Raw genomic sequence first — 15292 nt, 5'->3', positions numbered from 1 at the left:
TTATAAGTAAAAACCTTGTATTCATTTTCTTTTTTGAAATCTGTTGTAAGGAAAACAGTTACGAGAAAGTTATAGAAGTAATTTAAATACATGTAAAGTGTTATTTAAAACTTGACAAAATTCAAATAAAAACTTGTCGAAGTTATTCCAAAAAATCATGTGTATTCCTATTTCTTTTATCGTACATTAACACCATTATGAAGTTGAGATGTCTTCTTCATTAAGTGTCGAATATAAAAAGGCTCTCTTTTATAAAATTCATGATTAATTCAAGTATTCATGAAGTAAAAAAAGAAGCATTTTTGAAAAATAAAAATGCAAGTTATTCAGTAAGTCCTTAAAAATAAAGGCAAGAATAAACAAAACAGAAGTTCGAACAACAATGGAAACTTCTTAATATTAAAAAGTATAGACTAAGTATGAACTTAGTCATAAATCAAAAGTTGCCCCATGAAAGGTCTGGGGACTTAATATTTTCAACAAACCCTTAAAAAGACCAAGGGTTACAACCACATACCACCAAAAAGAAAAAAAAAACAAAGGAAGTCAAACATCACAAACTTTCCACTGAGAAGTTGAAGGAACTGAAGCAGGATCATCAGTAGCAGCAGGCTCAACTTGACTTGAAGGAGTGGGGATACCCGTATCATCTTCAACATTTCCAGAAGCTTCAGCCACGGGAGAAGAAAAATCCTAGTTCTATTGAGTCTTCTCAATAGTCTCTTTGATCTTGCCTAACTCAGATTCCAAGTTGAAATTCTCCTGGCTAACTTCAACAAGGGTATCATGGCGAGAATTTAAAAACGGCCAACTTACTTTAATGGCAGTTTAATCTTCAAGAATCTCGTAATCTCTTTCCCAATCAGCAATTTCATTTTTTAGCTTCTCATTTTCAGCTAAGGCAGATTCATAAGAAGTTTGAAGAGAAGCGTGTGAATTTTCTAAGGAGTAAACTTTATCAAAAGATACTCGGAGGTCTTCTTGAGTTTGAGTCAGAGTCTGCACGATTTCACCAGCATATGCTTTCTTCTTATCTAAGAGAGCCTTCAACTCTCTGATCTCTTCACTTGCCTTGGAGAGTTGCTCAGAAAAAGAGGTTTCGAGACGATTCTTTTCTTTACTTGCTTGATTTGATGAAGCCTTTTGAACCGCCAACTCTGAAGTTAAATACCTGTTGCTCTAAGGTACATTTACCTTCTTCTAATATTTCCATGTCGATTTGAAGACTTTCAAACTGTTCCTTTCAATTATCTACCTCTACTTGGTAGTCACGCGCTAATTGCTCTAAGAGAGAAACCCTCTTTATCATTTTTGTGCCAATTAGCTTGACCTAAAAAATAAGGAGGGGTGGGGGGAAGATGAGAACACTGAAAATAGAAAAAAGGTAAAGTTTGGAAAAAAGAATACTTTTAAAGAAGCATGCACTATATCGTTCATCAAAGTCAAGGAACTGTGGCCATCAAGTTTAACTCTTTCAACTGGACCAATCAATGGCTTCAACCACACGTCAGCTCGACCTGATTTCCTTAAAAGGTTGCCCTCGGCAGGAACTTCAATGGTAACTTGCCTCGTGGCTTCACTCCTACTTGAGGAACCAACCTCGGTGTAATGAACAGTTGAAGGAGGAGTAGTCGAAGGAGGAACTGTAGAAGCAGTCAAAACAGCTTGGGGAGGAATAGTAACAGCCACGACTGGCAAAGGAGGTATTACAGAAACGGGAGTAGAAAAAGAAACAAGGGGTGCTTCATCAGAAATCGGATCTAACTTTTCACTTCCGAACCCGCAGCTAAAAATTTGCTCAACTGAATCATGAGCAGCAGTGCGAACAACATCATCTGGAATCATCACCGGGGCTTCAACAAATTCAGTAAGAAGAATAGAATGAAGGGAACATGCTTTATTATCAGAAATAATTCGTCTACGAGCTCGTGGCCTTTTTACCAAAGAACCCCCATCTTCTTCTTCCTCAGAGTCTTGGTCAAACACAGTTTTTCTTTTCGATGAAAAGATCAAAATTATCTCTTGGGCTCTTTCCAAAGAAATTCGAGAAGTTACGACCGCCTCAGCACTAATACCTCGAACGACAAATCCTGATAAAAAGAAGGATTAAAATAAGATTTGGAAAAAGTAATAAAAAAAACTTTCTTACCATGAGTTTTCACTTTCCAACCAAACCGTTGGGAGAGAGCTTTCCAAGATCTACCCTCCATTACGGCTGTATACAATAATTTTCCTACCCAACCACAAAAATTGGAAATTTCATCAACAATTCCCATGGTTGCTGGAAAAGAAAGGAGAAAATTAAGATAATGATCATCAAAGTTGAAGAAAAAAGGTACGAGAAAGTTATTAAAAAGAAAACTTACGTGCAAAATTCCACTTCTCAGGGAAGGAGACATTTTCATCACCTACTAAACCAATAGTGGGGGCTGCAACAAACCTAGCATACCAGCCACAGTCTCTGTCATCTTCTGGATTAACCAGAACTCTTTTGCTCCTTGCTACTAAAGTAAAAACACCTTGGCGAAAGAGTCTGGGAGAGTAAAGGTGAACTAAATGGGAAAAAGTGAAAGGAACACCGGCCATGTTAGTTAAATGCCTCAAACAGGCAATAGCCCTCCACACTATAGGACCAATTTGACCTAAACAGACATCGAAAAAATGACAGAATTCAAGGATAACAGGGTCAATAGCAGGTTTGAAACCTAATGTGAAAGGGCATGTATAAACAAAAGAAAACCCAATTAAATAAGAGGTGATTCTTTGATTCGCATTGGGAATTATGATAGGGAAGTCATGACTCCAGTGACAGTCTTTACGAACTAAAGAAATCAAACCCTCAGTGATCTGAGTTGGATAGATATCAGCACGATCCAAAGAGGACACTTGATTTATAAGAGATTCTCTATCATTGTAGAAAGATAATTCCGCATGAACTATTTCCTCTACTGAAGGTTCACGAAGAGGTTCAGAGGGTTCCTTACCTCTAGAAGAAGATCTTTGAGAAAAAGAACTTCTGATTCTAAAAGAAGGACTGGAACTAGATGAAGGAAGAGGAGAATCACGTATGAATGAAGATCCTAAATTACGAAGTCTATCTCCTCTTCTGCTCCTAGGATTAGGGTTTGATGAAGACATGATAGTACGAGGAAGAAGTAAATAAGAATTGAATATTCAGAGAACTTTATGTAAGAAAGACAAAGGTGAAAACTATATTTATATTAAGAAGCAACCGTCAAAGGAAAAGGTGCAATGATGGAAAGGTCATAATGAGAATTGTTGTTTCGTAATTGGTGAAGTTATGAAAGAGCCTTAGAAAACGCTGCAAAGTTGCAGAACCAATAAAAAGATGACGCGTGTAATAAGCATTAAATGGAAGTGACAATTGAAGCGTCGATTCCATAATAACATTAATGGCGGCAAATACTCCTGCTTTAAAATCCACTTTCCAAATATTTAATTGATGAATAAATGACAAGTGGGGGAACTATCTGTATAGGAAAAAATTAAGTTTATATATATTGAAGTGATTGAAAGATGACATGTCATGATACGAAGGTTGGTCAAAAAATAATGATTAGCAAAGAGGCACGAGTTGCAACAGATATGAGCAGAGGCACGAGTTGCAACAGATACGAGTAGTTACTCAAAAGACTCGACGCTCATACTTATTTAGATCCGCAAATTAAGGAGAATGAATCTGACAGCACATACAATATGTAATAAGCATTAAATACTAAAAATGTTAGAAAATCTGTATTAAATTACAATAATTATGTAACGTAATATTTAATACCTTTAATTGTCTATAATGGCCTGATTATGACAAAGATAAAACGTATATCTTGAAAATAGCTATAAAAAGGAGAAAACTAGTCATTTGTAGGAACACGAGGAATCATCTTAATATGCTGATTTACTTTATTTTTTTTGTCTATCTTATTGTTAGCAAAATCAATTTCCCTTATTCATTTTTATTCATTTTTGATTATCAGTAACTTCTAAATTAAAGCTTTGACGAAGTTCTAACTTTTTGGTTAAACAATCCTTGACTGGAGTCTCGGCTTCGGATTGATTTTTGAACATGAAAATGGAGAAAATTAATCCTGATTAAAAGAGATCATTTTTCCTCTAATGAGTGAATTAGTGGAACCGCAGAATTCAAAATAAACTATGGTTATAAAGCTCGCAAAAAAAATTACGCTGCTGAAAAAAAAAACACCCTTTTATTACACGGAAAAACTAAATGCTGCAAACACTTAGAAGGAGGCATTAAAAACTACACAAAGTATAGAATACATGGACATAGTAATCGGAAAAGCACGGAAATTAAACACTCCAGATTTTATCTCATTTTGACTACAGCACCATTAGGATTTAGATCAGAGTACTTGCATGCATGTGATCAGCTGATCAAGTTCTAGCAGTTTCTTGAATCTTCTGGCCGACTCTCTGTCCCATATGACCAGCAGTGTCCTGCACCCTCCGCTTTCCATGCTCCATCTGCTCTCCAGCTGGACCTCTTATTCTCCTCATATAGTTAATAATCCACGAGAGCGACGACAGCGCCGTGATTCCAAAGGCGCCAGAAGTCAAGAATCCAGTGACGGCCAACGCGATCGTCAGGGCCGCCGGGACGAGAACCGGGCTGAACAGCAAGAAGACCGGCGTAGCGACGGCAAACCCAATGAGAGTTCCAGCGAGCGTCAGTCCAGCAAGGCAGAGGAGGGCCCCACCAACAGGGAAGAGAGTGACGACAGCAAGGACTTGGGATTTAGAGGGACCCCTTTGAGGAAGAAGGTTCTTGATTGCCTCCGTCGGGTGGCCAACTTGCATCTGCTGCTGTTGCTGGTGGCGCTGGTGTTGCTCAGCCATGGACGGCCGATTCTTTAATTAATAAAGATTGAAATGAATGATAGTAAATGAGAAGGTGGAAGATATGAGAGGGAGAGAAGAAGGTGGGGAGTGAATATAAAGAGAGAGGAGAATGGACGCGTGGGAGAAGGAGTGACACATGTTGGTGAGAAGGAGTGTAGCTTCTGCATGAGGAAATGGTTTTAGCAGAGAGATGGCTTCGAAAGTCTCAAGTCTGTTTGCCCTTTTGGCATTTCCCTCTTTTGTTATTTTCTTGAGTGTTGGCAGTTGCTATTTCCTTTGCTTTTTTAATCTTTCCGGTCTATACTTTTCCTTTTTTACGTGGTGGTTTTCTTACTTTCATCTCTACCTATTTCAATAGTTTTTCAATTTTACCTCAATTTTAAACCGACGGGATTTACTATTTATTTTTTCTAGCCAGAAATATTTTTTGTATAGTTTTTGAATATTTAAATTTTAATTTTATAATATTGAGTTGAACTAATCTAATTTAGCTTCAAAGTTTAATCAACTTGACTCTCATTCCTTGGCCTTTGTCATGTGCGTCTTTCGTAGCATGTCTATCCTTGTCTTATGGCATGGCCAAACATAGCTCTCGCGACATACTTCCATCCTACATAGTGCAGTGTCGCCCCACAACTGCACGTCTAGGCCAACGGACCCTTGCTCGCCTAGCTGAACCCAAGCTAAGCTCACAAGCCGACACATGAGGCCCCTAAGAAAGGTGCTTCAAGTATCCAATCGGCACGGAGGTCTTCATCCATCATTTCGATAGCCCGCAGGGCATAACCGTCCCTCATGTCAAGCCTCCAGTGCACGTTTGGTGCCCAACGCTGGCCCTAAGGCGATAAGTAAAATATGTCATTTAAATTGCAGCAAATGGAGTATATTATATTTATCGATTATTTTTTGCTTGAGTGATTGGACGAACTATTATGTTGGATCAATTCTTCTAATTCCATCAGATGGGTAGGAATAGAAGGGCCTTTCTGCTCTGGCCCAAGAAATTACTGTATTATTGTCTATGCTTGAGCGCTAGTTTGGGCTTTCTTAGATATGGTGCTGGGTTGGACTATTTTGACAATGGTATATTAGATTCTAATTGGACTTCAACTCTTAATTTAGAGTCTCCACGAGAGGTGTATTCCTATAGTCCTAATTGAAATCTCAATTCGGATTTGTTATTTGGTAAATGCATCGTACGCCACTTATGCTTATAGACTGTTTGAATAATTGCACGATCCAAATATGCTTGATAATCTGTATCTGTATTAGATAGATAGCAAAATTTAATTGGACTCAACTTTTATTAACTGCAACAAATCGTTCCATCCACCCACGGTCATTGTCATCATCCATGCTAGATAATAGAGCATGATGGCCACATTTGCTGAAAACTTTCATTCCCCCGCGGAAGATTTTGGGGGAATAAAGATTCATTACATGAGCTAAAGATAGCTCATCTCCCATCTCTTGGCACAAGCGCCAAAGACATGCAATCGTCCTCCACACAGAAGGACTTACTTGTGCCAAACATACCTGATAGCAGAGGCAGAACTCCATATTAACGGAGTCAGGCTCTCCACTCAAAGAGAACGCATCCAAAGTAAAGGGATACATGCAAAAATATGTAAAACCCTCCTTGGGTAGGGTCACTAGCTCTAATAGATCAGGAGCAACAATATCCAAATCACAACAGCGATAGTCTTCCTTCACAACAGGAATACTAGAAGAACGGATGGAAGAAGGATATCTGCCAACAACCCATGTGCGAGGGAAAGCCAAAGGGAATTTCTCTTCGAAGTCTTTTGTTGTAACAAGACTTCTAGGAATGATGGAATCCACCATTGGAGGAGCAGCATCCTCGGCTTTGTTCTTACCCTTTGAAGAGTTAATGTTCTTGAAGAAGAAGCCATTTGGATGAAAGAAAAGCTTTTTTATTTCAAGGGAATTAAAGAAAGGTTTATTAACAACAAGAAAGGTTTTATAAAGTTTGGAAAATTATGGAGTATAAGGGGAGAAGGTTGATGCGTATAAGTAAAAGTTTTGGCGGCTAAATTCATGGTCATGATTACCTCGATAATCGGTAAAAGTTGTGCTGATCGTGGGATGACGCGTGTTCGGAGCATTAAATATGGAGAGACGTGCGTCTAATCAACCGTCAGAAGCTTTCAGAGGGGATCATAGTAATTTTTGTCAAAAGAGTGTTTCTACCAACTTTTCAGTGACACAAAGTTATGTCACCGGAATTCAGAGGGACTATCTGTATAGCATAAAATATACTATGCTACGTGGTCACCCACAAGAAGGACACATGGAACCTAAGACAGGGGATAGCCGAAACCGAAGGCAATTGTCCCATCTGTCACCGAAAAGAATAACGCTCAAAAGGATGCAATAAATACTCTTAGCCCGGTAGCATTTAATGGAGAATATGTCATAGTAATAAGTATGTCACCCATTACAAGGAATTTGACATTTATGCTCACATTTACATCTTCATCAATGACCCTCATAATTGACATTAAAGAAGGGCACGATCCTAAGACCTCCTTTCCTAGACATATCTATAAATAGTGAGCTCTATTATCATTGTAAGGGGAGAAATTTCTGTCAAACCAATACTACAATCTACTCAAAGCTTTATTCAATTTTATATTCTTATTTTCTGTTCTTATTTTTATTACTGTTGCGAGGCTTCACTACCAGAGTCGTTATTTCTATCATTTTGTCTTCCTATCAAGGTTAAGTGTTATATATATTTTCAATTATCTTGTTATTTCAGGATTGGATTAATTCACTTGTCTAGAAATTACGTATAAATTTAACTGTACCGTTTACGAGTAAACAAAACAGATGGAGTATATTATATTTATCAATTATCTTTTGCTTAAGTGATTGGAACAATTATGTTGGATCAATTCTTCTAATTCCATACTTGGTAGGAATAGAAGGGCCTTTCTGCTGTGGCCCAAGAAACTACTGTATTATTGTCTATGCTTTGAGCGCTAGGTTGGGCTTTCTTAGATATGTTGCTGGGTTGGACTATTTTAACAATGCTATATTAGATTCTAATTGGACTTCAACCTTAGTTTAGAGTCTCCACGCGAGGTGTATTCCTACCGTCCTAATTAAAATTTCAATTCGGATTTGTTATTTGGTAAATGCATCGTACGACACTTAGGGGTCGTTTGGTAGGGCGTATAAGAATAGTGCGGAATAAGGTGTATTAGTAATGCATGGATTAGTAATGCAAGTATTAGTAATGCAAGCATTAGTTATGCAGATATTATTTTTTATCTACTGTTTGGTGTGGTGCGTTAAAATTATAATGCATTGCATAATATTTAAAAAAAAATAGTTGTTTACAAAAATGTCCTCCATATTCTCTAGCTTTAAGGGACTTTAAGGACAATTTTGTCTTTAACCATATTAATGCATGCATTAATAGCCTTGGTATTATTAATGTCGTGGTTATACATAGGATAATACCAAGTATGATGTATAACTAATACAAGTATTAATTTTACACACGTTGAAAAAATGTACCAAACAAGTTATTAGTAATGCATGGAGCTAATGCTTGCATTATTTTTTTCTAATACCTCATACCAAACGACCCCTTATCCTTATTGTGATGACCCAAAAGGTCATCACTTGTTTTAAAACGAAACTTCTGTGTTCTGAGGCCTTGAAAACCTCATTTAGAGTCACCTCGATTTGCATGCATAGTCCGAGCGCGTAGCTGGAAAGCTTAAATATGAAATTTTGTGAAAAATGATAAGTTTTGACTGTAAAATGAATAAATTTGACTTCGGTAAACATTTTAGGTAAACAGACCCGTATCCATAATTTGATGGTCCCAGAGGGTCCGTAGGAAAATATGGGACTTAGACATATGCCCGGAATCGAATTCCGAGGTCCCGAGCCCGAGAAATGAATTTTTAAAGGAAATTATTTTTTGAAATTTTTTAAGGAAATTTGAAATGATGTTTGATTAGAAAGAGATGGTATCGGGCCTGTATTTTGGTTCCAACGCCCGATACAGGTATTATATATGGTTTAAGTCATTTCTATAAAGTTTGGTTGAAAACGGACGTCGTTTGACGTGATTCGGACCTAAATTGCTAAATTTGATACTTGATGAAGTTTGAGAAAAAGTTCTTGATTTTGAGGTTTGATTCATTGTTATTGAGGTTATTTTGGCAATTTGATCACACGGATAAGTTCGTATGATATTGTTGAGTTAGTATGTGTGTTTGGTTAGGAGCCCCGAGGGCTCGAGTGTGTTTCGGCAAGTTTCGAACTTAGGAAAAAGTTGCAGACTCAGAGAAGTTGCAGGTCTCTGAAGCCAGGTCTCGCGGTCCGCAGTGGAAACTTCGCGGCCACGGTGGGGACTCCGCGACCGTGGCGGGATTTATGCGGTCCGCGGTGAGCAAGGCCAAGCCTCCGCGGCCGCGCTCGATTTCTTGCGGTCCGCGGTGGAGCTCCGCGGCCGTAATCCTTTTTATGCGGTCCGCGGTGGAGCTCCGCGGCCGCAGTCCGTTTTATGCAGTTCGCGGTAGAGCTCCGCGGCCGCAGTCCTTTTTATACGGTCCGCAGAGAGGGTCTGAGAGGAGTATATTTAAACGAACTTTTCAGTTATTTTTCACTTTTCAAAACCTCAAAAACATAAGAGGCGATTTTTCAAATAACCTTTCTTCTCCAAATCAATTGTAAGTCATTTTTAACTAGTTTTCTTCAATCATTAACATCTTTTAACATGATTTCAACTTTAAATCAATTATTTTCATGGAAGAAATTTGGTGTTTTGGGTAGAACCTAGGTTTTTCACAAAAATGGGATTTGGACCTCGATTTGAGGTCCGATTTCAAAACAAATTACATATTTGAGCTCGTGGGGGAATGGGTAATCGGGTTTAGGTCCGAATTTCGGGTTTGGACCAAGCGGGCCTGGGGTGGATTTTTGACTTTTTGGGAAAATCTTTATAAAACCTATTTTCATGCCTTAGAATTGATTCATTTAGAATTTATTGATATTGTTAAGCAAATTGTGGCTAGATACAAGCGAGTTGGTGGTGGAAACAAGAGGTAAAGTGGTAATTGAGGCTTGAATTGTGTTCGTTGCATCGAGGTAAGTGTTTGGTCTAACCTTAGCTTGAGGGATTAGGAGTTGTGTCCTAATTGCTATTTGCTTCTTGTCGAGTACGACGTATAGGCATGGTGACGAGTATCTATACATTGGTGTCAAGCATGACCGTGGGTCTTATATTGTGGTTTTCATGATTTTGTTGCATTATTCATGCCTTGGTGAAGATTCCTAATTGTTGTATAAAGCTTGTGGAAAGAATTGTGACCTATGAACATTGAGAAGCGTTGGCTCAAGTTGTATAGTGAAATTGTGAAAGTACAGGTGACAATTGAACTTCTAGAGCATTGGCTCGAGTTGTGAAATGAGTTGTGAAAGAATAAGTGATAATCGAACCTCTAGAGCATTGACTCGAGTTGTGAAGTGAATTGTGAAGTAAAATTGAGAAAGAGTTATTAAAATGTTCCCTTGCCGGAATATTGTTGCTTTGTTAATTATCTCCCTTGCCGGGATGTTGAGATTATTGATGTTGTTCCCTTGTCGGGATTTAATTATTTAATTGTGTTCCCTTGCCGGGATTTCTATTATTATTTTATTTATTCCCTTGCCCCTTTGTTTGTGATTGTTATTTGGGTGAGGAAGAGTGTTAAAGCACGAGGGGTGATGCCATGTGTTGTTTCTTATTGTGAGGAAAGAGTGTAAAGCACGAAGGGTGATGCCGTGCCGCACGACGTACCATTCCGTGCCGATTCTATTGATTATATGGTGAGGAAAGAGAGTAAAAGCACGAAGGGTGATGCCGTGCACATTTTGATTATATGATTGTTTTGGTGAGAACGAGAGTAAAAGCACGAAGGGTGATGCCGTGCAAATTGTTGATTTCTGCTTCCTTGTTGATATTCTAGTTATGTTATTTCTTTCCTTACTTGATGTCTTTCTATTCGGAAGTATTATCTCCCCCACAACATATTTCCCCTCCTACATTGACTGGTAATATATAGTATATCGATATAAGATGTATATATATATATATATATATATATATATATATATATATATATATATATATATATATATGAACTGCACAAGTTTATTTGGAGTCTGGTCCTAGCCTCGTCACTACTTCACCGAGGTTAGGCTAGACACTTGCCAGCACATGGGGTCGGTTGTACTGATACTACACTCTTTTGTGTAGATCTTAGTGATGTAGACTTGGGACCGCAGTGAGATTGCTGTTTCTGTCCATCCAGAGACCCAAGGTAGACCTGCAGGAGACCGCAGGCCCTGGCGTCCCACTTTATCCCTTTTTCTCTGTTTCATTTTCTTTCGTTCAGAAATAGTGTATTGTATTTCTTCAGACCTTGTATGTAGTAACTCTTAGATAGTCTATGACACTATGACACCAGGTTTTGGGGTATTTGAGGTTTTAAAAGTTGTAATAGATGCAGCCTTAAGATATATAATTGTTGACTTTCGCTTATTTATTTAAAAATTTCACATTTATCATATTATTGACTTGTGTTGTTAAAAAGAAGCAAAGATGAAAGTGTAGCAAGTAGTTAAGGTTTGACTTGCCTAGCTCCCATTAGTAGGCGTCATCACGACTCACGAGGGTGGAAAATCCGGGTCGTGACACTTATAGACTTTTGAATAATTGCATGCTCCAAATATGCTTGACAATCTGTATTAGATAAATAGGAAAATTTAATTGAATTTGTTATAAATAGAATTGTATTTAAGGTGAATGTCTATATTTTAAAGAGATTTTGTGAGTTTGTTACTTGGTGGCTAAGTCACTTTTCCCCTATAAATAGAAGGATTCTATTCCATTATAATTCATCCCAAATCAATAAGAATTCTCTCTCCCTACTTTTCTCCGCCATACTTTTTTTTTATTGTTTTATAACATGTTATCAGCACGCGACTCTAACCAATTCATTAGAGGCACCTACTTCGATCACCAGGCTTTGGGATACGTGCATGGTGCTCAACTTGTATATAATATTAAGCATAATGATTGTCAATTGTTCCATGAATTTCCTTCAGGAATAATTCTGGATTGAAGGTAAGTATTTTATCTTATTTTTCTCTTTCAAATTCTTGAATTCTATTATTTAATTTTAAATACAAGCAAAGACAATACATTTTAATTGAAACTCAGAGTTTGTAAAAAAATATAACCACCCAAAGTGGTAAAATTTGTATGTCTTGACATAATCAAATTCATGTATGATTACAAGCAGAAGAAGTGGAAACCCGTCCTATTGGCTTTGCTTCATTTTCATTCCCTTAAAGAGAACGTGATAGCAGTATGCAATAAGTCTGAAAGAAGCCAAAATTATTACCGTGAAGGTATATGGATATGGACATGATAATAAACGAAATTATAATCGTCATCAATTTGATAATGAGAATAATAAGGATTCTCAAAATAATCTGTCACCCTGTGAAAGTAATGTTTGTTATGGATTTGACATGATATTTGTAAAGCACATATAAATAATTATGGTACATTCATAATGTGAATGTGATAACATGTAATTTATGAATACATATTCATTATTGGAAGAACATGAACGTGCTAGTAGTAGTGAATATACTACACTCACCTCTAGAAGGAGGTTTGAGATGAAATAAAAAAATAATTCCATTATTTTGGGATGAATGGTCATTGATCACGTAGGTAATGTGAATATGCTAAAATATTATGGCAATGTGATTATTACTGGACAAAAGCAATGGAAGCAAAATATCTTGCCTATAATGATTTTGACCATGACAATAATGGTATAACTTTCTCTTTAAAAGATATAGTTGCTATATAGATGTTGATGAATATGTAGTAGTACAAAATTAATTGAGATTTTTGGAAGAACCAATTATACTATTTTGGAGAAATATTGATTATCAATAAGGTATTGTGTTATAGTAAGTCTCAAAGAAACTTATTTAGTTTCTAAAGTATTCGCAAAAGTGATTGGTTATGTTGAGACTACAAATAAAGGAAAGATTTAATATCTTCTATTACTACAACTTGTAGCGGAATAATATGTATATGAAAAGTTACTCACTTTATTCTCCAGTTTGTACTACACAAATAAAATAATGCTACAAGAAAATAGAAGTTTATTGATATAAAAACCCATATCATAATATACTTGGAATTTATTGATAATTGCACGCGTTATGGTGTAAACCTTAAGTTTATCAATATTGACAATTTATTCAGATGGCAAAATTCATTTAGCTATGTTAATTTAAGTATGATATGCAAAAATAAAAGAGAATTCACATGGGTAAATATTAAAGAATTAGAAAGTTCTGTACGAATTCTCTTATGTTGTTTGTTCTCATTAAATAGTAGACCAACTAAAATTGGTATTGAATCCCATGAATACCAAAAATATCAAAGGTGAATATGAACCCATTCATTAGCCATGTATACTAGATAAAATGCATCTATGAGATGGTACATGCGCGATTATTATTAACTCGCAATTTAGTATTTGCCAGATAACTTGCTGAATAATTTAATTTAGAGCATATTCCAGATTTTTTATTCTAGATAGTTCATCTTGACAAGTTGGTTTATCACAATTGGTTTAGCAAAATGATTGATTGAGTGCTTCCACTTAATAGTTGTCACGACCCGAATTTTCTACCCGAGGGAGTCATGATGGAGCCTACTAGTAAAAGCTAGGCAAACCAATTGTTCCAATTACTTAACATTTTCATATATTTGAATCCTTTAACAATGGTGAACAAACATCATATAAACAGCGGAAATATAAAGCAGAAGACTGAGACGTAACAATTTAATAATGATACCAATGCCAATCCATAACATAAGCTACCCAGAACTGGTGTCACAATATCACAGACTGTCCAGGAATACTACAAATAAAGGTCTGAAAGATAAATACAACACTATCTATGAAATACATAAAAGAAACAGAATGGAAAGATAGAAGGAGACGCTAGGGCATGCGGACGCCTGCAGGACTACCTCGGGTCGCCTAAATAGACTGAAGGCAACAACCTCACTGCGGTCCAAAAGCTGCAGCACTGGAATCTATACACAGTGCAGAGTGTAGTATTAGCACAACCGACCACATGTGTTGGTAAGTGCCTAGCCTAACCTCGGTGAAGTAGTGACGAGACTAGGACCAAACTACCAAATAAATCTATGCAGTTAAATCATATACAACGAAAAAATAAAAGCAGATATTTACAGTTAAAGACGAGAGGGGGGAAAACATGTTGTGGGGAGTATCAGATAACAACAGAATACCAATAGAGAAATGTAAAGAAAAACCATAATTCAATTACCAACAAGAATAAGGAAAAGAAACACAATATTCACTTTCATTTCTTTCTTGTTGCGGCATGCAATCCAGTCCCAATTTATGTAATTCCGTTGCGGCGTGCAACCCGATCCCATTTCATATAATACCGTTGCGGCGTGCAACCCGATCCTATTTCATATATTGCCGTTGTGACGTGCAACCCAATCCCATTTCATATATTACCGTTGCGGCGTGTAACCCGATCCCATTTCATATAATACCGTTGCGGCGTGCAACCCGATCCTATTTCATATAATACAGTTGCGGCGTGTAACCCGATCCCATTTCATATATTACCATTGCGGTGTGCAACCCGTTCCCATATACAATTCAACATCAGTCATAAAATCCGGCAAGGGAACAAGAGTATAACAATAACATCCCGGCAAGGGAGACAATATCATAAACAATAACATCCGGTAAGGGAGAAAATATCATAAACAATAACATCCTGGCAAGGGAACCAATAATGATAATCAGCATATTAAGCATGAACAAATCACAACGGAGTCATAACAATTACAATATGAGACTCACGGGCATGCTTGACACTGACATATAGATACTCATCACCATGCCTATACGTCGTACTCCACAATTAACACATAGAAAATAAGACACAACTCCTAATCCCTCAAACTAAGGTTAGAGCAAACACTTACCTAGGTTCCACGAAACAATTCAAGCCTCAACTACCGCTTTACCTCTTGTTTCCACCACCAATTCGTTTGTATCTAGCCACAAGTTACTTAACTATATCAATAAATGCTAAATAAATCAATTCTAATGCATGAAAATAAGTTTTCCAATGATTTTCCCAAAAAGTCAAAAATCGACCTCGGGACCATATGGTCAAAAATCGAGGTTCAAACCAAAAACCGATAACCCATTCACCCACGAACTCAAATATATGATTTGTTTTGAAATCGGACCTCAAATCGAGGTCCAAATCCCCAAAATTCGAAAATTATATGTTTTACCCA

At 37.0% G+C, this 15292-nt stretch overlaps 1 protein-coding gene across 1 annotated transcript; it reads right to left on the bottom strand.

The window, feature by feature from the left end:
- Positions 1-4207: 4207 nt before the first annotated feature.
- LOC107804160 (oleosin H2-like) lies at positions 4208-4994 on the bottom strand. Its single transcript, XM_016628002.2, has one exon. It carries the CDS (start codon positions 4873-4875, stop codon positions 4414-4416), a length of 462 nt encoding a protein of 153 aa, XP_016483488.1. The 5' UTR covers positions 4876-4994; the 3' UTR covers positions 4208-4413.
- Positions 4995-15292: the final 10298 nt, after the last annotated feature.

The sequence above is a fragment of the Nicotiana tabacum genome, chromosome 6 (assembly GCF_000715075.1).
Source record: "Nicotiana tabacum cultivar K326 chromosome 6, ASM71507v2, whole genome shotgun sequence".
In the NCBI taxonomy this organism is placed as follows: domain Eukaryota; kingdom Viridiplantae; phylum Streptophyta; class Magnoliopsida; order Solanales; family Solanaceae; genus Nicotiana; species Nicotiana tabacum.
The sequence above is the reverse complement of the archived record's forward strand: the minus strand, read 5'-3'. Positions and strand labels throughout refer to the sequence as shown.

Excerpts from the sequence above, each read along its gene's own strand:
- LOC107804160 (XM_016628002.2), bottom strand. The coding sequence starts at position 4,875 with ATGGCTGAGCAACACCAGCGCCACCAGCAACAGCAGCAGATGCAAGTT.